The following is a 25445-nucleotide window of genomic DNA, read 5'->3' as shown; positions in this document are numbered from 1 at the left end:
TAATTGATTACTTAGATTAGACATTTTTTTTTGTTTCTCTTCTATTTTAAAAAAATAAAAATAAAAAAATAAATAATTTAAAAATTAATATTTTTCTATTCTTTTTTCTTTTTCTCTCAGTTTACCACATGGTGCTTTTGATTCAGTTTTGTATTTTGTGCTAAGAAAAATAATGGAGAGAGATCACGTGGGTTACTACTCACACTCAAGGAATGATTCATATTACTGTGGATGGAGGAACTATCTGGATTTTGGTTAGAAAAGTCTAGACCAAGGAAATTTCAGTGTTCTATATTTCATCTATCAAGAACCATCATATCTTTACTCATATCAAGAACCATCATCTCCTTATTCATATCATGAACCGCCACCTCTCTATCCATATCAAGAACTATCATCTCCCTATTCATACAAAGAAGCATTATCTCCCTATGCATATCAAGAACCATCATGTCTTTATTCTCATCAAGAATCATCATCTCTTGAACTTGCCATGAAAAGACTAGAGAATACTATTGCTGAGTTTACTCAATACACTCAACGTTGCACATATGAGATGAGAATAAATAGAAAAAAAAAACTGAAAAAACATGTGGAATTGATTACCAAGCATGTGATAGAGGAACAAGCAAACTCCTTCCCAAGATAAGCAATGCAAATCCCTAAAAAAGAAGGTGACGAAATTAATCAAAGGAGTTCATATTCCAGTGAATTAGAAAACTCTCCACCCTCACACATGGAAGAAGAGAAAGATACACAAATAAAGGAAGAAGCCATGCACAGTCTATGCTTGCACATTCCAATCATTAAGGAGAAAGCCATACATGTCTCTTCAACTCTATGCATGCAAGCTTCTGGGAAGAAAAATCTGAATACACCACCCACATATGAATTGAAGTCTCTCCCCCCAATACTTGAATATGCTTTATTTGGTACTAGTGAATCAGAGAGTTGTATAGGAGTTGCTTTTTGGTGGGTATTCTTTTTCTCCTGATGTCCACTAAAGTCATTCCTCTTAACCAACTGGAAGAAGAGGAAGAAAATTTAAGAACCAAAAGTCAAGCTAATGACATTAAAAGAGCGCTTGTTGGGAGGTAACTCAACGTTCGGTATTTTTTTTTTCATCTTTCTTTTTGCTTTGTTTAAAGTTGTGTATGTGTTTCATGGATTAAGTTTGGTGTCGCTACACCAACATGAGGTTTGTATTTCACTGGGTACTCGGCCCAGCCTCACATTGATTGTGTCACACTAAGTTTGGTGTTTTCACACCAAGTTTGGTGTTGCCACACTTCACCCAGCAAGTCCATCCCCCATGCAAACACATTAGCAACCTATTTATTTTACATTATTTTATCTTTCATTTTGTTTTGTTTTAATTTGGTTTGTTTCGTTTAAATAAGCCTCTGCATTATTCTTGATTGTTTTCACTTGATAATCATATTTATTCCTATTTCCATCACCACTATTTTTTTTTTTTTGAGGACAAGCAACCATTCTAAGTTTGGTGTTGGAGGCTATACTCTACATAGCCTTAGAGAGGATGAAGACAACAACGATGATTAAGGTGATTTCGTTTCCTTTAAGATCCCAACTTTAATTCTTTCATGTGTTTTCTATTTTGATTTTTCTATTTTCATGTTTTCTTACACCATGTCTTGTCTGCTAAATTTACTACTTGTAAAAGTCCTCTTAAGCACTCTAATCATATGAAAAAGAGTTGTTTAGATGGAGAAAAGTTGAATTTGATAAATAAAAGTCCTCTAATGATAAGTGGTGGTACATTAAGTGTGATGAACATGGATTGAGCTAAAAGGATTGATGATCTTGTATGAAAAGGAAGGATGATTCCTTATGAATATGAGGCTTAGAGAAGTATTATGAGATTTCTGACCAAAAGAAAAGATCCTTGAACTACTTGAATTGCAAAAAAAAAAAGGAAGAGAGAAAAGAAATAGCAAGAAAATAGAACAAAGAAAATCAAGTTAAAGATTAGAGGTTGTAAAGCTCTGAGCATCAATGGTTAAAGAATCCAATTATGAGTGTGTGGTGTGATTGTCCAAGGATAGGGCTCCGGCGACATTTGAGGAGTGCTTCATCACCTGGTAACTTTAACCAAATGGTCCAGGATTACTGATCGAAAACCCACCATCAAGAGTTCCCTTGAGACAAAATATTTATAAGTTCAAAGAGGCTCTGAACATCGATGGCCGGGAGTTTAAAATCTTTAACTATATGCTTGTAGTGCGAACGTATCAAGGAGTGGCTTGGGTAATTAGATCCGAGGGGTGCCTTATCACCCGTTAAAACTTGAGCCAACTGGCCCGAGATTACCGATCGAACGCCCACAATGAAAAGTTGCCTTGAAAATGAAACATTTAGAGTTGTCAACCCGAAAAGCTCTCTAGTACAAAACAATGATTCAAGGATCAACAAAAAGCTTAAAAAAAGGATCTCATAATGTTATCTGAGCCTTAACTCTTAGGGGTGTATGTGGTTGGAGAAATTATAAATAATTCTTAGGAATTTTAAAATGGGGATATCATATTTCCATGTTTGGTTCAAAGTTTGAAAAGTTATTTCCAAGCAAGTTTGATTCCAGGGAGTCAAAATACCATGATTTTAATTCCCATCTTTCCCCTAAATATATTTGATTCCCATGAAAATAGAATCTGAATAACAAAGTAATACTTGAACCACACACGCTCTCAGGAATCATCCACTCCCAGGAATACAATACTCATTAAAGATAGAGAGAATCAGTGATACTCACATGATTGGCTAAACCCCACTCTTAAGAAGGACATGAGCTTCAAGAATGTTTCAACCCCCTTTCATCTAAAACAATTCTTTTCTTCTCTTTTGCTTGAAGACAAGCAAAATATTAAGTTTGGTGTTGTGATACATTTGCATCTTTAGTATTTTTTTTGTTAGAATTTTATTCAATAAACTAAGAATTATTGCAAGATAAACAATGATTTCACGGTTAATTGAGCAATACTTTGAGTTAGTGTGCGTTCATTTATTATAGAAGAATTTAAAAGAGAATTGGCAAAGATTAAAGAAAAAAGAGGCCAGGAATCACTTTGAGAAAGAAGAGCAAGAATGGAGAAGCAACTCAGAGAACTCTCTAAACCAAAAAGAGAGCTCCCTAGCCACGAAGTGATGAAATCAAGCTTAGTCGTGCTACATGAGAGAGCAAACGTGGCACGCCAAACCAATTGTCCCCTCCCACGAACACTAGAAGGCGTGACACTTGAAAGTCAAAACAGAAAATAAAGTATGGAAATTAAGCTCAGCCGTGCAACGTTGGAGTAGAGACGTCCAACGCTAAAACGGAAATCGTGAGTACTTGTTTTCAAAACCATGGTCCAAACAGCACTCAACCATGTGAAATGAAGGGATAATGTGTTTGTTAGTGACACATGGCATATAGACATAAATGATAGTGCCACGTATTATAATACGTTTCTACATATTAATGATGTGCTATGTGTTATTACAAAATTTGTCCACATGTCACTAGTATATTATCATTTTAAGTGATTCAAATTGATCCTTAAATTTCTATTCATGACTTATTTTAACCTCTAAAATTAAAGAACACAAATCACATTAGTCCTCAAAATAATTTCTCTCATTTTTATTTCATAAATTGAAAATTGTCATATTTAAATATCTTGAGTTTACTTGCATAATATGTTGCAAGTTAATTCTAAAATACTAAGTTTAATCTATTATTTAGCTAATAATTAATTAACATATGTGTACGCAGAGAGTAGGTACAGTTACGATTCTGAATTTATATTATCCAGCTACTCATAATTCATACTTTTTATTTTTAACAAACATTTTAGTTAATTTTTTTTAAAAAGAAGTGTACAACTAACTTTTTTTGTCAGACTACATAACAAAATAGTTAAGGCTTGTTTTTTTTCCTAGTCGGAAGATTTTATTAAAAGCTTGAGTGATTTTTTTTCTCCACGCATATTAAGGACTAAATCATGCAGATCAAATTTTCATTTAAAGGTTTATTTCTAACCTATTGGTTCACTTATCATATGTATAATTTGTCACTCTTGTAATTTCACATCGCTGGCAACACCCCCCCCCCCCCCCCCCCAAAAACAAAAAAAAGACCAAAAATACCTCACCGATCCGTAGTCCATACTCCATACGTCGTATCACAAGGGTATGACACCACACAAAGGTACACTAGTACACTACCACAGTGGCATACCTTTATAAAGTTTCCAATAATATAACTGCTTCTCTGATATTATATATAACCCAATCGACATAATAGAAGAAACAATAAAAATAAAAGGGATGTTCAACTTGCCTATATATGGCAAGGCCAAACGAGAAATGAAAACTACATATTTCTACAAATATGTTCCACGTCTCTTTGTCTAGTCAACTGCCAATGCATCAAAAAATAAAAATGATACCATAAAAGGAATCAATTGTTTCTTCACACACGAGTGAGAGTCAGGTTAAAAGAAATGATCCTTTAAAAGCTGTTTTCATCACTATGATAACAGACACGATGATCTAAAAGGCTTTTTGGTTTATACAGACTATGCATACAACATATTACATACTCTACACAAGAAAATGAAAAAATTTTCCTCTGAAATAAATCTAAGCACAAAAACGAAACAAACAGAAACCTCTAAAGAAAACAACAAATCTTAAACCTAAGCTGATTATTAGCTACATATGTATCACTTTACCAATATTCCATGTATTACGATCTATGATGATGATGAGTCAACCATTTTGTTCACGTCCTCCAAAAGCTCTTTAATCCCGCTCTTCAATTTTGTCTCCATAGCTTGTGATTTCCCATTTGATGCTTCAAGTATCGAAGACAGATACTCGAGCTTCTGCTTTATGTGGTTCAATTGGGATGCTTCCTTCTTCGGGGACAACGAATCAGATGGCTTGGTTGGAGTCTTATCTTTCTCCTTAACCTGAGATGCTTTGGACTTTGATTTTTCGCCCTTTTTCGCAGACTTGGATTCAGCAGAAAGGTAACTGAGCTTGAATCTGACTTTGGAAGATCCGAAAGGGCTTGCACTTTGCGAATGGTTCAAGGCTATTTTGGCATCAGAAGCTTTCAGAAAAGACACTTGAGCAGAGTAATTACTAGAGAATACAGTTGTTGCCGATTCGTTCAGCGCCCCGAACTTGCTATACAGTGTGATAAGGTCAGATTTTGAAGGCAGAGAGGATCCAGGCTCAAATGAGACCAAAAGTGCAACTGATGAAACATTTTCATCACTCCCTTTGACAGCCTTAGCTTCAGCAGCTTGCTTCTGATCTTCAGGTACTCCAGACATTGTTTCCTTCCTTCTTCGCTTTCTCGGCTCAGAAACGTCATTAGGTGATATCTGATTGGTTTGCTTTTCATCTTTCTTCAGCTTCCTAAGTTCAGATTCTGGGTTCTTTCTCTTCCTGCCACGTTGGTGCTTCTTGTATACCTTGTAGTAGGATCCTTCCTGATACAATGAGCTTCTAAAGACAGAAACAAAGTCCACAAAATTTTCAAGAGAACTGATTTCCCCAGGTACTAATGGATTTATAGCTGCATGGCGAACTTTGGATAAAACTTCCACTGCAGGAGTCTCTACTTTTGCTGGATCAATAACCTTGTTATTGTCTTCTGATGTTTGGTAGTTTGAACTTTCAGGGGACTTATGAACTGCCTCACCGTTAAATTTTGGAGGTTCAGGGGACTTATGAAACTGGTTGCCTGCTCTGGGCATTGCTTCAGAAACATGAGCTTTGTCAGAATCATTATGGGATTCTTTATCTAAGTCTTCCTTCCTCTGCCCTTTGGCTGGAGCAGTGAAGGGAGGGGACAAGTACTTGCTTTTCTTCCTTTCTCTTGACAAAGAACCCTTCTCATTTTGTTCTTTGGGATTCCCTTCTTTAGGCTTCTTTTTCCTCCCACTTCTATTGTTTTCATTCCCAAAAGCTTCTTTCTTCTCCTTCAACTGTGATGGTGTGCCCTTATCTCTTTTTACCTTGCCAATACTGACATCATTTGCAGCATTTGTCAAATTTCTATCAGTGCTCGGGAGTGATTCTTTCCTCTTCTGCAATGGTTTAGAAGCCACTGCATCCTCACTGCTTTTCCTCTTACTTTTAACCTTCATTTTTTCCATTGTACCTTCCTCCTTGCTTTTGGTACTAACAACTTCGTTTTCCCTCAAAATTTCAGCAATGCTTTTCTGTTTAATCCTATGAGTCGACCTATGTCCTGAAATCTCATGAGAGTAACTCAGTTCACGAGACTCTGGGTTCGTTGGCACAGTAGAGTAGTCGTCTTCGGATGGCCCTTGGACATGTGCTTCCACTCCACCCTGAATGTTACCTACATCTACTCTTTCATCCATTGAACTATCTTCAAGCCCAGGAACTGGCAGGGGTTCTTCATACTTAGGTAACTTATAACCTCCTCTTGCTAGATGAAAGGCTGAAAGCCGAGCCTTCAAGATTTCCAGGTCCAGCGTATTAGTAACGGCAATAATTTCCGCAATTTGTTTTACTCGAGAAAGTAACTCTGCTGGGTTAATCAGAAAATCCAAAAATCTCTCTACACCATTTCCAGGCACAAGAACTCCTTCCTTGATTCCAGCATTCTTAGCCAATGGCAGAGCAAAGTCAGACCTAGTTTCCTCCGAAGCACATGGACAACAATTTGTTTTGATCTCTACCAGCCTCCCCACTTCATTTACAGCTTCCTGCACAGCATTGACAAAAGACCTTGAGCTACTCTGCTTCACCATATCCTGAAAGTTCTCCCGAAACAACTTCAATTGAGAAGGATGGCACCAAGCAAAGGTTCCGTCCCCAAAGTAGGCCACAAGGAGTCTGTTCTTCTGTCTTAACTTCAAAGCAAAATCCGATGCATCTGAAGGGTCATAAATTTGGCCAGGCCACCAAGGATGACTCTTAATTTTACCCCAAACAAAATCACCAACAGAAAACCCATGTCCTTCTTCACCCAAATCTTCCACATCCAAGTCCCTATTCTCACTTGTCTCAGTAACCGGAACATCTTTACTCACAATTTTTCCAAATTGATCACCTTCTTCTTCACTTCTCTTCCAATATTTTCTTCCTCTTTCCATTCCAACACCAAAAGAACCACCACTTCCATAGTTCAACTTCTCAGAATCTCCACTATCACTTCCAAAGGAATACGTCAACCGTCTCCCACTTCCTTTCATTTTCAACAAAGAGGAGACCCCATTCATCTCCGAATCAGCCAAACCTTGACAACCATCTTCCACTTCTCTCCCAACAGAGCCACACCTAACCCTGTTCTTAACCAATTCAACACCACCTCCACCACCATCATCATCATCACCTTGGCTTCCATGACTTGAAAAACCTACTCCGTTTTCTATTGCTCCTCCTTTCAGAGCACAAAGAGCTTCTCTGAGCTCATTCTTGTCATTTTCTGGCGAAGGAGATGAACACCCAGCTGGGTTTTTCGATGGTGTCTCTACCGTGCCCATCAAAGAAATTATATATTGTTCTCTTTTGATGGGTAAAATACTAAAATCAACCTATCCTGCGAGAACAGGAAAGAAAATCAACACATTCTAGGGTTTTGGTTGCAAGAAATGGAATTATGGAGAAGAAAAAAATATTACTCACTACTAATTACGGGAAAAAGAAAAAAGAAGAAAAAGAAATACTAGCCCCAAAAATGTAATAAAATAATTTTAAATATATGCACTAAACAAGAATCAAATATCAATGAACATAAGCATAACAGAGGAAATAAAATAAGTATACCTGAAGAACAAAAGTTAGGGTTGCAAAGAAGATTATTATGACTTGTGCCAATTCTCAAATCGAAACCATTGACTTTATAATCTGATCAGAGAGGCATAGGAGATGGATGAGGAATGTGATTCTTGGACAAGATAAAATTTTTAACTTTTTATATGATTAATTAATTAATAGTTGTTATTATTTATATTTATTAACAATAAAAACAGAAGATGAAGTCAAAGTCACAGTCAAGTTTATCAAACTGTGAGAGATGTAGCAAATTCTCGAATATAAAGTTGTTTATCTCGTGAACTAACGAGATAATGGGGAGAACTTTGAGTTTCTCTTGGAAGTTGGAACTGTCGTCACGGTTGCGGCTAAGCGGTGGAGAAGGTCGAATAATTTTCATCTCACCTTTAATTCGTCTGTTTTTTTCTACAACCATTAGTGACTTGATTTAGGAGTCGTCATTTCTTTTTCGTCCCTAACCCGAAGGAGCAGGGTAGCACACGAAGTCACTATCACGTGACTAGGTTTTTTACATAGTTTTTTCTTTTTTTTTTTTCTTTTAAACATGGTAAAGTATTTAATTTTTGAGTAACTTAAAAAATTTTACAAAAAAGTTCCCAAAATTAGTAATATTATTAAGACTTTAAGAGATAAAAATGACAAAAACATATTCTAAAAAGTATTGTGATATGGATGTGGATATCCATTCAATTAATGATATGTAACTTTGATTCATTATATGAGCGGCTGTATTTTTTTACGATAGAATGAAAAGCTCTCAAGTTAAACTAAACTTAAATGAAGTTGAAAAAATAAACATTGTGTGTGTATAAATAGTGGGGAGGTCTTAAACAATACATGTATAAGTGTGCAACAAAATACTCTTCTCTTTCATATATATAATAACTTTCTCTCTTTTCTCTATCTCTTTGTGAGTATAAGCTGCAACATATATAATATTAGTAAAAATATATAAATCACTTTTATTATAGTGAGATAATAGTATTGGTAAACATTAATATTATGGTCTTCTATTTATACCTTTTTATTTTATATTTTTTTTTTATTTATTTATTTTACAATACGTTATCAGCACGAGATTCTGATCAAATTTTAAGAAGATTCAGATAATAAATTTTCATTATATCAAATCTCTCTCATCTTGAATTTAATGCTCTTGATATATTTGGAACAAGTATTTATCATGGATACTAGATGTTGAAATCCATCTTGATTCAATGGATCTAAGAAATACCATTAAGGCTGAAAATAATACATCCCAAAGGATAAAGGCAAACCATTATCTTCCTTTGTGGTCATCTTGACAAAAAATTGAAAAATGAATATCTTACACTAAAAGATCCTGCAAATATGTGGAAAAACCTTGAAAAAAGGTATAATCATCAAAAGAAGTGATACTTCCTCAAACCCGATATGAGTGGACGCACTTACGTCTACAGGATTTTAAATCCGTAAATGAATACGATTCAATAATGTTCCAAATTACCTCACGAATAAAATTATCTGGGAAAAAGATAACTGATAATGACATGTTAGAGAAAAATTTTCCGACCTTTCATGCCTCGACTATGCTCCTGTAGCAGCAGTATCGAGAAAAAGAATTTAAAAAATATTCTAAGTCAATTTCTTGTCTTCTTGTTGTTAAGCGTAACAATGAATTGCTTTTAAAAAAATCATGAAGCGCGCCCAGCTGGCGCTGCTCTATTTCCTAAAACAAATGTGGCAAATTATAACTCCAGAAGAGGTAAATTGCAAGGTTTTGGTAACAAGAAAAATTATTGAAGGAAGAAAAATTATTGTTATGGCCTGGCCCAAACCCCCTACGGTTCGGCCCGACCCGAGCGCCATCCGACCCGGACACGCGTCCCGCGACCAACCCGGACACGCGTCCCGGACAGTTCACGCATGGCTGTGAGGTAAAGTCCCTAAGAACGTGGGCCTGCCCTCATTGGGCCCACCTCTGACAGTATATAAGGGGAAGATTTACTCTTCCCCCAAGGTACCTAACATATCACATCACCCCTTTTCGCCTGCACATTACTGACAAGAGCGTCGAAGTGTCTTTGCAGGTGGCACCCCCCTTTTTTTACACGAAGTACTCGGGACCTCGCAAACCCTAGGCCGGTAGTCCACGACGTGACGAGCCCCTACCATCTCCGAGGATTTCAACCCGAACCGTCCGGTAACCGACCTACCGAACATTGGCGCCATCTGTGGGGACTTGTCCATGGACTTCGTGCTAGTCCAAACTGGGACAGGCTGCGAGGCCGTACCTGGAGGCGACGCCGCCGGGACGGAAACCCGACAACATCCAAGGTCGCCCCCGAGGGACGCAACCCAATCACATGAGGGACGCCCCTTCGGGGGACCGGAGACAACCACGCCAGAATAATGCAAGAGTTACGCCACAGAATACAAGACCTAGAACGCCGGTTAGCAGATAGGGAACGCGACCAACGCACCCCAGAGCAGAGTCACTCCCGCTCTCGCTCCAGGAGTCGCTCCAGACGCACGCCTACCCCCCAAGCTGAGTCCGAAAGCACCGAGGGGAGACGGCGCGCGAGAAGATGTCGTGACCCCGTCATCTACGCCACACGTGAGAGGCGGCATACCGCGAACCGCGAGGATGAGGACACTCGTCGGGAGAGCTACGAAGGAAGAACGACGGGAACCCGAGGACCCGTAATAATGGGAGCGACCCCTTTCCACCGCCATACTCGAGGTCCGGCTACCAAAGCACTTTGACAAGCCAACGGACATGAGGTACGATGGAACGCAAGACCCACTGGAACACCTTACGGCCTTCGAGTCCAGGATGAACCTAGAAGGAGTGGGAGACGAGGTGAGGTGCCGCGCTTTTCCGGTCACCCTAGCAGGACCTGCAATACGGTGGTTCAATAACCTCCCGCAGGGCTCGGTGACCCAATTCTCCGACATCAGCCACGCCTTCCTCGCTCAGTTCACGACCAGGATCGCCAAAGCCAAGCATCCGATCAATCTGCTGGGAGTGACCCAGAGAGCCGGAGAGCCGACCAGGAAGTACTTAGACCGTTTCAACGACGAATGCTTAGAAATCGACGGATTGACGGACTCCGTGGCAAGCTTGTGCTTGACAAACGGGCTCCTGAATGAGGATTTCAGAAAGCACCTCACCACAAAGCCAGTATGGACAATGCAGGAGATCCAATGCGTGGCTAAGGAGTATATTAACGACGAAGAAGTCAGCCGGGTCGTGGCTGCCAATAAACGGCAACCCCCCTACAACCAAACCCGACACTACGAGGGTGGAGAAAGACAAAAGGAACACGCCAGGGACGGCGGTCCAAGTAAGGCACCTAAGCCATTCCCCCGAGTCGGGAAGTTTACCAACTACACCCCCCTCACGGCACCAATCACGGAAGTTTACCAACAGATAGCCGAGAAGGGGATACTATCGAGACCCCGGCCTCTAAAGGACAGGACGGAGGAAAACAAAAATTTGTTGTTATGCGGCCTTTCGATGCTAGGTAGATATGTTAGGGGAGGGGTACCATTCCAGGGTAGGTTTTTAGGTGACTTGTGGGATATATGTAGCTTTGGCCATGCTCGATCTTAACTGTTGAGTAGGGTAAACATGGTTTCTGGGTTTTATCCGGGCTCCCGACCTCATAGACTAATGGAGTGGTACCACCACTGTAGGTATGCCTTGCGTCGTCGCCCGGACTTCTACCTCTGGTGCAAACTACGACCCCTACGCCTGGGTGACCTCAGACGTAAAGGACTCGCTTAACCAGATGAATCTGGAAGAGCTGACAGAATTCTGACAAGCCGGGTACCTATGTGGGGGGACAGACGAGGAGACCAACTACGAGACCTTCGTTCCTGCCCCCAACGAGCGGTTGTACGAGATCAACCTCCGTTCTCCCCGGGTCGCTGACTGGATCTGGTTTTACAAGGCCATGTTCACCCAGGTCGGCGTTCGCCTACCCTTCTCTGACTTTCAGATGTCGCTCCTCAATCGGATATCCGTGTCGCCGTCGCAGCTCCATCCGAACAGCTGGGCTTCTATCCGCTGTTTCGAGATGGTTTGTGAATATCTCGAGCTGCCGGCGTCAGTGGATGTCTTCCTCTTTTTCTTCAGTCTCACCAACCCCTCCAAACAAGGGAAGGCGAGAAAAGGTTTCCTTTCTTTCCGGTCTGCCCAAGGTCGGAGGATATTTGGTCTGTTTGAGGACTCTTACCATGGGTTCAAAGACAAATTCTTCAAAGCTCGCCCCGCTAAAGGTCGCCATCCCTTTTGGTTATCGTTAGAGGGGGAGCGCCTCATCCCAACTTATTGGAGTTTTGGGGCGGGGTCTAATTCTTTTATTAAGGTGACGTATAAAGGGATGTCCCCTGTAGATAAGAAAATAGCCGATGTGTTGTTTGCCCTTTTTGGGAAGAACCCCGTGAACCCCCATCTCCTCATGGGTGAACGGGAGGCCGCCAGGAGCTATATCCGTGAGTCGTTTTGTTTTGTGCTTGTACTGTTTATCATCGCTTGTTTTACTTGATCTAACGACTGATGTGTTTATCTGTTTGCTGCAGTGGAGATGTCTGCCTCAGTAACGGGGCTTGAAAATTTGATGAAGACCTTCTTCGAGGACAGTGATGAAGAGAAGGCCGAAGAGGAAGATGCCGGGAAGTCGGGGAGCCCTTCCGGGGAGAAGGAGCATCAGGCTGTGCCCTCTCCCCAGGATACCGGTATGTCGGAGAAGAACTCGGCAGGGGCGCAGGCTTCCCCCATTCCCGATGAGGTGGTCGTTGGTGGGCATTCGTCCTCTACCCATCAGGAAGATGATGATGTGGAACTTATCCACACCCCTAAGAAGCGGAGGGCGTCTGCCAGCCCGGAAGGGACTCTCACCATTATGGAAAGAAATTTTGATGCTACAAAGTTTATTGACTCCCAGCTGATCCCTGGGACGGAGGAGCATTTTCATGGAACCGACCTGGCTGGACAGGCGAGATGGATGTACCGTACTTTGCTCCGGGGGGCCGTGATAGCTCGAAAGGCTGAGTTCGAGTTGTCGGAAATGCAGGCTTTCCAGAGGAAACTTGAGTCCTCAGGCAAGGCGAACAATGACTTTAAGGTGCAAGTCGAGCTGCTCCAGAGTCAGTTGTCCGAGATGGGGGAGAAGCTCAAGGCTTCTGAGGAGAAGGCGTCATCTGCCGCAGAGAAATTGAAGGCTTCCGACGAGACGGTGGCCCGCTTAGCCGAGCGGGAAATGACCCTGGAGAGCCAGCTGAATGCCGCTCAGGGTCGGGTGGCGGTCTTGGAGAAGGAGCGTGACCAAGCCGTTTCGTTGGCTAAAGCCGCTAAAGTCGAGGTCGAGGAGCTCAAGAAGAAGCTTAAAGTGACCAAGGAGCAAGGGAAGAACGCGATCTCCATGACTGAGGACGCTCTAAAGGCCCAGGTGAAGATCGTGGCTCCCGACTTCGACACATTGGCTATTGGGGTCTTCAAAATGATCCAGGACGGCAAGATTGTTGACATGCCTAGAAAGTGATCTCTTGTAACTGGTTTGGTGTGGATTTGTTGAACATTTCGTTGTGAGTTTATCACTTTTATGCTTAACTAGTTGCTTGGTCGACTTACCATTATTATCGTTTATCTTGTTTGGCGTTTAATTTTCGTTACCGTCTTTTCGGGGCAGGCTTATTGCTTGTGCCCGTTTTGCCGTTTGCGTTGGTAATCCGATTAGAACCGTTGTGGTTTTATTTATGAAGCCGCTCGATATGGCTGTGGTTCCGTTGGCTTTCCGGGGTGATCAGTCCCGGATTGCCGTTTACGAGTACGATCTCGTGAGGTACGTGTTGGAAGATAATAGATGGAAGAATTTGGACAAGTAAGAATTAGTCGTTAGCTAGGCAAGTTTATGAACACAATAGGCATTTGATAAAAGTGAATAATTGGGAATTAACATTTGATCAAGGCAAGACTCTACCCAGCTTAATAGGCCGCTTGGTCGGTGAGCCCGAGCTACGAATAGAATCTCCTCAGGTTACCTGCGTTCCATGTTCTCGGGATCTCCCTGCCGTCGAGTCTTTCCAGCTTGTAGGCGCCTTTACCGAGCACTTCCTTGATTCTGTAGGGACCTTCCCAATTTGCCGCCAGTTTTCCTTCTCCTGGGGTCGGTAAACCGACGTCGTTGCGTCGTAGGACGAGGTCTCTTTCCCCAAAATCCCTCCTGAGGACTTTAGTGTTGTAGCGCAGAGTTATTCTTTGTTTTAATGCTGTTTCTGACAAGTGGGCCATCTCTCTGGTCTCTTCCACCAGGTCCTTTTCCACCGCTTCGTCTACTCCTGCGAGAAGTAGCCGTGGACTCGGTTCGCCAATTTCCACGGGTATCACTGCGTCGACCCCGTACGTTAGGCGGAAGGGGGTTTCCCCGGTGGAGCTTTGCTCGGTTGTCCGGTAGGACCAGAGGACCGAAGCGAGCTCGTCGGCCCATGCGCCTTTCTTGTTGTCTAAGCGTTTCTTGAGGACCATCAGGATGACTTTGTTTGCGGACTCTCCTTGTCCGTTTGTCTGGGGATGTTCTACTGAGGAAAACTTTTGTTTTATGCCCAGGCCGGTGAGGAATTCCGTGAACTTCTTATCAGTGAACTGCGTCCCATTGTCCGAAATGATGACCTCCGGTATACCGAAACGGGTTATCACTTGTCTCCACATGAACTTCCTGCAATTGGATGAGGATATGCTGGCTAGTGGTTCCGCCTCTATCCATTTGGTGTAGTAGTCGATGGCGACTATGAGATATTTAACTTATCCTGGGCCAACTGGGAAAGGTCCTAGGAGGTCGACTCCCTATTGAGCGAAAGGTCGTGTAGACGTCAGTAAACTCAGCTCGGAAGCCGGCGCTTTGTGAAAGTTGGCGTTTTCTTGACACTTTACGCATTTCCTGACAAATTCTTTGGAGTCTCTCATCATTGATGGCCAGTAATATCCAGCTCGGATGAGCTTCCTTGCTAGGGCTTTGCCCCCGATGTGGTGGCCGCAGCATCCCTCGTGGACTTCTCTAAGTACATAGTCTGTCTGATCGGGATGTAAGCACTTCAATAGGGGTTGGCTGAGCCCCTTTCTGAACAGTTGCCCTTGTACGATTGCGTATCTGGCTGCCTCCCTTCTCAACGTTTTGGTTGCTTTCTCATCGTCAGGTAACTTGCCGTGTTCCAGGAAGTTTGTGATGGGGTCCAACCAAGAGGGGCTTGACTCCGTCAAATGGAGGGCAACCGTTGGTTCCTTCACCATGCCCTGGATGAGAGATTGGTTGCCCGTTCCTGGCTTCGTGCTCGCTAGTTTAGACAGGAGGTCTGCCCGTGTGTTCCTTTCTCTTGGGACGTGCTGGACCGTGACCTCTTGGAACTGTCTTGTCAATTCTCTAACCTTTTCCAAATATTTTTGTAGGAGGGGGTCCCTGGCTTGATAGCTTCCGTTTACTTGCGAGGTGACGACTTGCGAGTCGCTGCATACTTCCAGCCTTGTTGCCCCGACTTCCCGAGCTAGTGTTAGTCCACCTAAGAGGGCTTCATATTCCGCTTGATTGTTCGACACGGGGAATTCGAACTTGGTCGATTGCTCATAAATGACTCCCGCTGAGCTCTCTAAGATGACCCCGGCTCCCCCGGACGTTTGGTTGAAGGCACCGTCTACGTGGAGCCTCCACCGTGTGCCCGTTTCCTCGGGGGGATCACCCGTTACCTCTACCAAGAAATCTGCCATCGCTTGCGCCTTGATTGCATGTCGGGGCTCATATTGCAAGTCATATTGGGAGAGCTCAATGGCCCAAGTCATCATCCAAACACAATATCTACCTAGCATCAAAAGGCCGCATAACAACAAATTCCAAACAAAACAGCAAGGACACTAAGCAGATACAACAAACACACAATAAACATAGCAGAAAAGAGAGGAGCCAGAGGATTACCTGAATTCATTGAAGCTAGAAGAATGAGAGGAAGATGTTCGAAGAAAACCGCAACAACACTCTAGAATTCCCAAGGGAAGAGGAAGGAGATAGCAAGGAAATGGAAGAAACAAGAGCGCAAAAGGAGGAAAAAGTGGAAGGTAAACTATTTAAAACTGCCACCCAGGAAGCGCGAAAGACTTGGGGGCAAAATAGTACTTACACGCAGGGTTTTTGCAACCCATTACGAGCATTTAATGCTCAGCGCAAAGAACGAAGCGGTGAACGGTTACTTCAGCAACCAAGAGACACGCGCGCAGGGGGCATGTCCCTTCCACGAGCGGCCGACCTAACGAGTATGAACGAAGCGAGAAGCAACACGCCGCTGATAGCTCCCATGACTATCATTGGCGCGTGGGGGCACTGTTACGGCCTGGCCCAAACCCCCTACGGTTCGGCCCGACCCGAGCGCCATCCGACCCGGACACGCGTCCCGCGACCAACCCGGACACGCGTCTTGGACAGTTCACGCATGGCTGTGAGGTAACATCCCTAAGAACGTGGGCCCACCCTCATTGGGCCCACCTCTGACAGTATATAAGGGGAAGATTTACTCTTCCCCCAAGGTACGTAACATATCACATCACCCCTTTTCGCCTGCACATTACTGACAAGAGCGTCGGAGTGTCTTTGCAGGTGGCACCCCCCTTTTTTACACGAAGTACTCGGGACCTCGCACACCCTAGGCCGGTAGTCCACGACGTGACGAGCCCCTACCATCTCCGAGGATTTCAACCCGAACCGTCCGGTAACCGACCTACCGAATAATTATGTTCACAAGAAAGGATCTCATCAGAAGTGGGATAAAGAAAGAAACAATGAGAAAAATAAATCAATAGAGGATAAATGTTTTCGCTGTGGTGAAAAAGGCCACTGGTCACGTACTTGTCATACCCCAAGGCATCTAGTTGATCTTTATCAAACATTTTTGAAAAAAAGATGACAAAGGAAAGAAGACAAATTTTGTTTCAAAGGATGTTGTTGAAAATTACACCACTCATTATGAAATATCTTATTTCTTTGAGGATCTTAAAGGAAATATTGGTCATTTGATCAATGATAGAAAAGTTTAATACGTGGGTTTGTTAATTACTCATGTAAATAAATAATGTAAGAAATTTTTTGTTAAGTTTTATTTTTTATGTATTTAAATTTTAAGTATGATGTATATAAATAATGTTTAATAAAATATTAATGTTTATGTTTATAAATTTCAAAATTACTAAATGTGTCAAGTTCTAAAATAATAATAATAGTAATAATAATAAAATTTTTAGTATATGACACTATTTTTATGTACAATGCTTCTTAGAAAAATAATTCCAATCAGGAATATAATTTTACTGTGCATATACTTTTCCTCATTTTATTATTATTTGTTTTTGAAAAAAATGACAAGGACATATAATGAAGATATTTGTCCTGTTGATAGTGCAAGTTCGCATACCATTCTCAAAAGTAATATATATTTTACACATCTTGTACCAAAAGAAAAATACGTTAATACTATTATTGGCTTAGGCAATGTGATAGAAGACTCCAGAAGAGCTATAATTTTGTTTACCTGAAGAACAAAATTCATAATAAATAATGCACTATTGTATATTAAATCTCTAAGGAATTTGTTGAGTTTTAAAGATATTCGCCGAAATGGATATCATATTGAAACAATGAATGAGGGAAATCATGAGTATTTATATATCACAACTCATGATTCAAATAAAAATGTTATATTAGAAAAGTTACCTTCACTTTCATCCGGATTATATTATACTAAAATTAGTGCAATTGAATCACATGCCATTGTAAATCCGAAGTTTACCAATCCAAATGAATTTATAATGTGGCATGATCGATTGGATCATCCGTGAACAGTCATGATGCAGAGAATTATTGAAAACTCCCATGGAAATTCATTAAATAAATCTAGTGAATTTTGTTGTGCTACATGTTCTCAAGAAAAGCTAATTTTAAGACCATCACCAGTAAAGATTGGATTTGAATCCCTTGAATTCCTAGAAATGATTCAAGGCGATATATGTGGACCTATTCATCCACCATGTAGATCTTTTAGATATTTTATGGTCCTAATAGATGCATCTTCGAGATGGTCACATGTGTGCTTATTGTCTTTTCGTAACCTATCGTTTGCGAGATTACTTGCTTAAATTATTCAACTAAAAGTACAATTTTCAGAAAATCCAATTAAAGCAATATATCTTGATAATGCTGGTAAATTTACTTCCTAAACCTTTGATGCTTATTGTATGGCTAATAGAATAAGCATTGAACATCCAGTAGCTCATGTTCATACACAAAATGGGTTAGCAAGATCACTTAGTAAATGCCTCCAATTAATTGCTAGACCCTTACTTATGAGAACAAATCTCCCAACCTCGGCTTAGGGCATGCTATTTTACATGCTGTGGCACTTATTCGTTTGAGGTCAACAAGTTACTATCAATTTTCTTCTATGCAATTAGTTTTTGGCCAACAGCCAAATATTTTTCATTTAAAAATATTTGGGTATGCGATATATGTTCCCATTGCACCACTTTCTCGCACCAAAATGGGACCCCAAAAAATATTGGAGATATATGTTGGATATAGTTCTCCATCTATAGTAAGGTATCTTGAGATACAAACTGGAGATGCATTATTTAAAGGCCGATTTGCATATTGTTATTCTAATGAATCAAAATTTTCAACATTAGGGGGAGAGAATAAGCTTCCTAAAAAGGAACTTAATTGGAATGCATCATCATTGGAGCATTTAAATCCTCGATCAGGGCAATATAAACTAAAAGTTCAAAAGATTATACATTTGCAAAGAATAGCAAATAAATGTTCTGATGCATTTTTTTATACGAAAAGGATAACTAAATCCTATATACCAGCTGAAAATGCTCCAATTCGAATTAATACCCCAGTCAAACAAATGGCCATCGAAACAAATTCACATCAAAAGCGTGGTAGGTCTGTCGGTTCCAAAGACAAAAATTCTCGAAAAATAAAAGAGGTAAATAGTATTCCTGTCGAAAAAAATAAAGACATAGTAAAGACACCTGCAGTTGTCCAAAATTCTGATATAGTTTTGATGGCAAAAGATATTCATGTACCTGAAATTTGTGAAAATGACGAGATCTCGATAAATTATATATTTATAAAAGAAAAATAGGACCAAAATAAAACAATTACCAATGAAATATTTGCATATAATGTGACATTACATATCATACATGAAAATAAGGATATTGAACCAAGAACAGTTGAAAAATGTTGACAAAGGAATGACTGGCTGAAATAGAAAGAAGCTATGAAGGTTGAGTTAGACTCACTTGCAAAACGTGAAATCTTTGAACCTGTAGTTCATACACCAGAAGCTGAAAATGTAAAACCTTTTAGATACAGATGGATATTTGTGAGAAAACGAAATGAGAAAAATGAAGTTGTACGCTACAAAGCTCGACTTGTGACGCAAGGTTTTTCACAAAGACCTGGTATAGATTATGAAGAAACATGTTCTCTTGGAGTAGATGCAATAACATTGTGTTATTTGTTCAATTTATCTGCATACCATAAGCTACATATGCATCTAATGGATGTAATGATAGCTTATATATACGGATCATTAGATTGTGATATCTATATGAAAATTTCTGAAGAACTAAAGATATCTAAACCATCCAATGAATATTCGTAGGATTTATACTCAATAAAATTTGGGTTAAGTATTGTTTTCATCCCTAAGGTCTGGGGTGAAAATCAAATTCGTCCCCGACCTTTTTTTGTTATTAAAATCATCCCAAACGTTACAAAACGTTATAAAATCGTCCATTTTTACTTCAATTTAATTTTTTTGACCAAATTACCCTTCACAATTAATAAAAATAATATTAAACAAAATAAAACAAAAAGTCAAAAACACCCCCCACACGGTATCCCACCCTCATCCTTGATCTCTTCCCTGTTTCCTCTTCCATCCCGTTCCTCTTACTATCTTCGAACTCCCCCCTCCCCAAATCTCAATTCTTCTTTTTTCTTTAGACAAAAACCAAATTCAGCAACAGCGACAAAAACCAAATTCAGCAACAGCAACAACAAATTCAATATTTTCAGCCAATTCAACAACAATAACAATTTCCTTACTAAAGCATGCATGTACATATAAGAGAAATTGTTGCAAGACTCCAGCCACAAATTCTTGCTGCTCTCCGGACAAGGCAATAAACATTACATATAAATGAAATTGAAAGAAAAGGTTTACCATGAAAGACAAGGCAAATCTAACTTTAATTCTACCTAAAATCAACAACAACAACATAGGCAAAGAAAAATTAAATAAAAAAAATGATATAAAAAAAAAAGAAGAGAGGAGGGATCTGTTGGTGGCGACCCACCTCTCATGGCAGACCCTCTCTCTGTCGTTCCCTTCTTTCTCTTCTCCTTCCAATTTTGCTTTCCTTTCCTTTCTTCCCATATCTATTGGCATCGCAGGCTGATTCCATTAGTAGCGACGGAAAGCGTTGGACGCGGACGGAGGAGGAAGAAGAGGAATGGTGGATGGTGAAGGAGATCCATGCGAAGATGAGGAATGGTGGATGGTGAAGGAGATCCATTAGTGGGCTTGATCTTCTCTGCACCGCATGGAAGTGAAGATGAAGAAGATGAAGAAGAAGAAGATGACGAAGAAGATGGGTTGTTACAACCTCGTCGGGGAAGATGGTGTCGAGCCATCGGCGGAGGGAGGAGGCATCGGAGAGGGGGGATTTGAAGAGATTAGGAGGAAGGGGATAGGGAGGGGGGATTTGAGATCAGGACGAGGGTAGGGTGTGGGGCGTGGGGTGGGTGGGGTGTTTTTTTTTATTTATTTTTTTAATATTATTTTTATTAATTATTGTTAAGGGTAATTTGGTAAAAAAATAAAATTGAGGTAGAAAATGACGATTTTATAACGTTTTGTAACGTTGGGGATGATTTTAATAACAAAAAAGGTCGGGGACGAATTTGATTTTCACCCCAGACCTTAAGGACGATTTCAGTACTTAACCCATAAAATTTCAAAGATCTTTATATGGTCTAAAGCAATATGGACGAATGTGGTATAATCGTCTTACTGAATATGTGGCCAAAAATAGATTTAAGAATGATGATATCTGCCCATGTGTTTTTATAAAAAAAATCTGCATCTGGATTCATTATAATGCTATGTATGTTGATGTTGTAAATATCATCAGAATCCCTGAATAGATTCCAACAATTATAAAAACTCTAAAAGAAGAGTTTGGAATGAAAGATATTGAAAAGAGTAAATTTTGTCTCATCCTGCAGATCGAGCATACAAAAAATAGGATCTTTAGTCATCAAACAACATACACAGAAAAGATCTTGAAAAGATTTTATATGGATAAGCACATCCATTAAGTACCCCAATGATCGTAAGGTCTTTGGATGTGAAAAAAGAACAATTCCATCATAAAGAAGAAAATGAAGATATCCTTGGTCTTGAAGTACCATATTTCAGTGCCATTGGGGCACTAATGTATCTTGTTAATAATACACGACCTGATATATCATTTGCTATGAATTTACTAGCAAGGTATAATTCCTCTCTAATTAGAAGACATTGGAATAGAATCAAACAAATCTTTCGATATCTTCATGGAATGATTGATATGTGATTGTTTTATCCATATGAATCCAAGTCACAACTAGTTGGCCATGCAGATGAAGGATACTTGTCTGATCCACACAAAAGAAGATCTTAAATAGGATACCTATTCACATATGGTAGTACAGCTATATCATGGAGGTCCAAAAAATAGATGATTGCAGCAACATCCTCTAATCATGCTGAAATACTAGCGATACATGAAGTTAGTCGCGAGTGTTTTTGGCTCAAGAGTTTAATCCAATATATTCTATCATCATGTGGACTGGCTGGTAGAAAAATAGCTCCAACTGTTCTGTTTGAAGATAATACAGCATGCATTGTTCAACTTAAGGGTGGATACATCAAAGGTGATAGAATAAAGTATATTTTATCTCAATTTTTTTTTCACTAATGACCTTGAAAATCAAGGAACAATTGATGTCCAACAGATTTGCTCAAGCAATAATCTGACAGATTTATTTACGAAGTCACTTCCAAAATCCTCATTTGAAAGATTGGTACATCGGATTGGGATACACCAATTTCGAGATATAAAATAATGTCGGCAAGAGGGGAAGACTGTATTCTTTTTTTCTTGGTAAGATTTTTCTCCTTTTTGAGTTTTTCTTGACAAGGTTTTTAATGAGGCAGTCCCCATCATAAATGATATTGTACTCTTTTTCTTCACTAAAGTTTTTTCATTAGATTTTTCTTTAGTAAGGTTTTAATGAGGCATAATCCTAAATGGACATCCAAAGGGGAGTATTATGATATGGATGTGAATGCCCATTCAATTAATGATCTGTGACTTTGATTCATATATGAGCGGCTGAATTTTCCTATGAAAGGAATTTTCAATCCTTCTTCTTAGAGCAAAACCTCTTTATAATTTCATCCTTCTTCTTCGATTCTCACCTCCATAAAGAAGAAGCATTGAACGGCGTCCTTTAGTACAGTCTGACGACGACATTGTTTTCGAGTTGAAGGTGACAGCTTCGCGAGAACGTTGGTCAAGCAAAGAGGGCACGCCATCGCCTTGTGTGAGAGGTAGGTTACCTGTTTTTCGTTATTTTTCGAAATTGATTGTGTCCTTATCTTCTCATTATCGGGTTTCTGTGATCATTGGAAACCTATTGTTGTTATTTGTAATGTTAGGGTTGATGCGTTTGCATCATTAGTGGTTTTTCTTATGTTTTCTTCGTATTTTCGTAGGTTTCATTACATAATCTGTCTTTAATCTCATTATTTTTAAATATCATTTGCCACTTAGTATTTTCAAAGTGTTTTTAAGTAAATACAAGATTAAAGAGGTGAAAATCAAGTAGCAAAGAGAGGATAATCAAAGAGCAAGCATGGTACGTAAGAATCCAAGCCATGTAAGTAAGCTGAGGCCAGGAGTGCCACACAGGGAGCAGGGCGTGCCATGCCCTGGAATCAAGAAGCAAGGGCATGCAATGCAGCAAGGAGGCCTGCCACGCCCTATCAAGAAGCAAAGCCCTGGAGCAAGGCTGGCCATGCTGGGAGCAGGGCATGCCACACCCTGGGAGAAGAAGCAGAGGCGTTACATGCCTGAAGCCGGGCATGCCACGCCCTATGAAGGGTGCCAGGACTAACGTGTAACGCATCAAGAAGGATGTACCATGCCCATGAAGAAACAAAGTTGGCGTGCCACATGAAGAATGGGCGTGCCACACTTGAAAAGAAATCCAAACCCCTGGGAACAACCAAGCAGTGGGCGTGCCACACCCTAGGCTCAGCCCACTAAGGGCGTGCCACGTTGCTGGTGAGCGTGCCACGCCTAACCCAAAACATTAGGCCCAGTTACACACTAGTCAACTTGCGTGCCACGCCAGCTATGACTTCTCCAAAGTCCAACCTCAAGGAATTAATTTTCATTTGAAGATTGAAGAAGATTTTGTTTTGATTAGAATTGGATTCAATTTAATTCTGTTTTGATTCTTTTATTTGAATTAGAAGCTATCTCAATTATTCTGATTAAGATAGGATTTAGTTTTTGAATTTAAATTAGAGAAAACCTAAGTATAAATAAGTGAATTACATTCACAGCTAACACCTGGTTCCTTCGTCTTAGTTTTATTGTTAATTTTGCATCCACCATGAGCAATTAATTCCTCTACAAAGGGTTAAGAACTCTGTTTATGTCTCCATGAATTATTAACCTAAGTTTTCTTCTATTTTAAAGTATTGCATTGATATGTTTTATAATTGAGTGTTTCATTCTTCATCCCTAAAGGATTAGTAGTGTCGATAGGCATACTAATCCCGTTTTGAATTTGTTTGTTACTTCGACAGAACTAATATTCGAATTATGATTGAATACTCTTTCACATGACTTTTTGAATCGACTAAACATAGTGGTTTTTAAAGTGTGCAGCACCATACATGATTTGTCAATTACCCTAATTTTGAATACGTGACATATAATTTAGATTAAGACAATTTTTGAAAAGTGTGTTTTCTCATAAGATTCAATGTGAAGAACTTATCGATACAATGTAAATCCCGTCAAGGGACAAGAATTGTAGGAAAAAACTAGTTCACCTACACCTGTTCCACCACCAATAAAACCCAAACTAGAAAGACCAACAATAAAGAGAAGAAAGGACAAGGATGAAGGACCCACTATCATAAGAACAAAGATAAAAAGAAAGTATAATCCAATTAAGTGCATGTACTGTAGAGAGGTGGGTCACAACAAGAGAACTTGCAAAAAGAAAATGCAAGAGGATGCTTAAAAAAAGGCAAAGCTAATGCAATTGCAGCTTACAGTTGTGCCACCACCAAGTGGTGCTCCTACCCCTGGTGCAGATGGTGCTCCTGTCCTTGGTGTAGATGGTGTAGCTGACACTCATCCTATTTAGACACTCCTTCTAATCCCAACAGCCAACACAGAAGAATGGACTGAAATTTCTATTAGTCAGGATGCTCAACTTCCACTAACACAACAATCACATAACTCAACCAATGATTGTCAAGTTGTCTTGTTGTATTCAGTTTCAATATCAATCTGTTGAATCTATTGAATATAACCCTACGTTGTTGAATATGAATATGTTTGTTTGTTTTAATGATGAATATTGTTTGATGCAGGCTAAAGTTAGGGATAGGCCTTTAAAACTCCATGTCATCAAGGCCAAAGCAAGAGGAAATGCCTCTTCAAAGCCTGTTGCTCCGACACCAATTACTGTATCTGTTGAAACCATCAAGAGTAGTAGCTCTGCAATGGCCAAGAAGGTTGCTAGCTTGATGACATTTGTTCCAATTCCGAAGTTCAAACCTCCCAAGAAAAAAAACAAAGCATGACTTGAAGATTTGAAGACATAATGTATAGAGCTTAGTATTTGCTATTTTGTAAGGACCAAAAGTTGCCATTTATAAACAATGTAGTAGCCGTGGTTTATTTGATAGTCTTACTTTTTATATGACCCTTTAGGTAATGGTAGCCTTTATAGAAGTACATACGGATGTTAGTCTTTTGGAGCATACTACTTTAAAGAGGATGATACTACTTTATGTTATTATCATCTTAAAACAATGTTGTTATTTCTATTTGAAACAATGGTAACTGGCAAACTATTGATTATGTTATGCTAATACTATTTCACTTCATGTTATGTGTTATTTTTGTGATCTGCTGAAATTATGGTATGGTCAAAAAAAATGGTGGATGTTGAAGCTTTTGTATTACTAAATTAAGATGAACATGGTATATTAACATGTTTTTTGAAAGTTTCTTCATATACCATAAGACCCTACATTTGACAAAGTTCACAACATCCACAATTTGACCATTAATGCTTCACTTGGAACTAAATAACATACACATAATCACAATGATAACTATTAATCCAAAATACAGTTGCATCCTAAGTGCTCTAACTTCATCTTCCAAACTCATCATTTTCCATGATATGTTATGTTTTCAATCAACAAGATCACTCTTCACTTCTACATCAATTTCA

The 25445-nt window shown here is 39.9% G+C and overlaps 1 protein-coding gene across 2 annotated transcripts; it reads right to left on the bottom strand.

The window, feature by feature from the left end:
* Positions 1-4493: 4493 nt before the first annotated feature.
* LOC112755217 (PWWP domain-containing protein 6) lies at positions 4494-8266 on the bottom strand. 2 transcript variants are annotated; one of them, XM_025803166.3, is made up of 2 exons: positions 7813-8266; positions 4494-7580 (listed from the first exon to the last, which is right to left on the bottom strand). In XM_025803166.3, exon 2 carries the CDS (start codon positions 7527-7529, stop codon positions 4755-4757), a length of 2775 nt encoding a protein of 924 aa, XP_025658951.1. In that variant the 5' UTR covers positions 7530-7580; positions 7813-8266; the 3' UTR covers positions 4494-4754. The 2 variants fall into 2 exon arrangements, with proteins under 2 accessions (XP_025658951.1, XP_025658950.1); XM_025803165.3 differs by having other exon boundaries at positions 4494-7585; positions 7813-8260.
* Positions 8267-25445: the final 17179 nt, after the last annotated feature.

The sequence above is a fragment of the Arachis hypogaea genome, chromosome 16, assembly GCF_003086295.3.
Source record: "Arachis hypogaea cultivar Tifrunner chromosome 16, arahy.Tifrunner.gnm2.J5K5, whole genome shotgun sequence".
Taxonomy (NCBI): Eukaryota; Viridiplantae; Streptophyta; class Magnoliopsida; order Fabales; family Fabaceae; genus Arachis; species Arachis hypogaea.
This window is presented reverse-complemented; position numbering and strand designations above follow the sequence as displayed.

Coding starts and splice junctions, on each gene's coding strand:
- LOC112755217 (XM_025803166.3), bottom strand. CDS start 7,529: ATGGGCACGGTAGAGACACCATCGAAAAACCCAGCTGGGTGTTCATCT.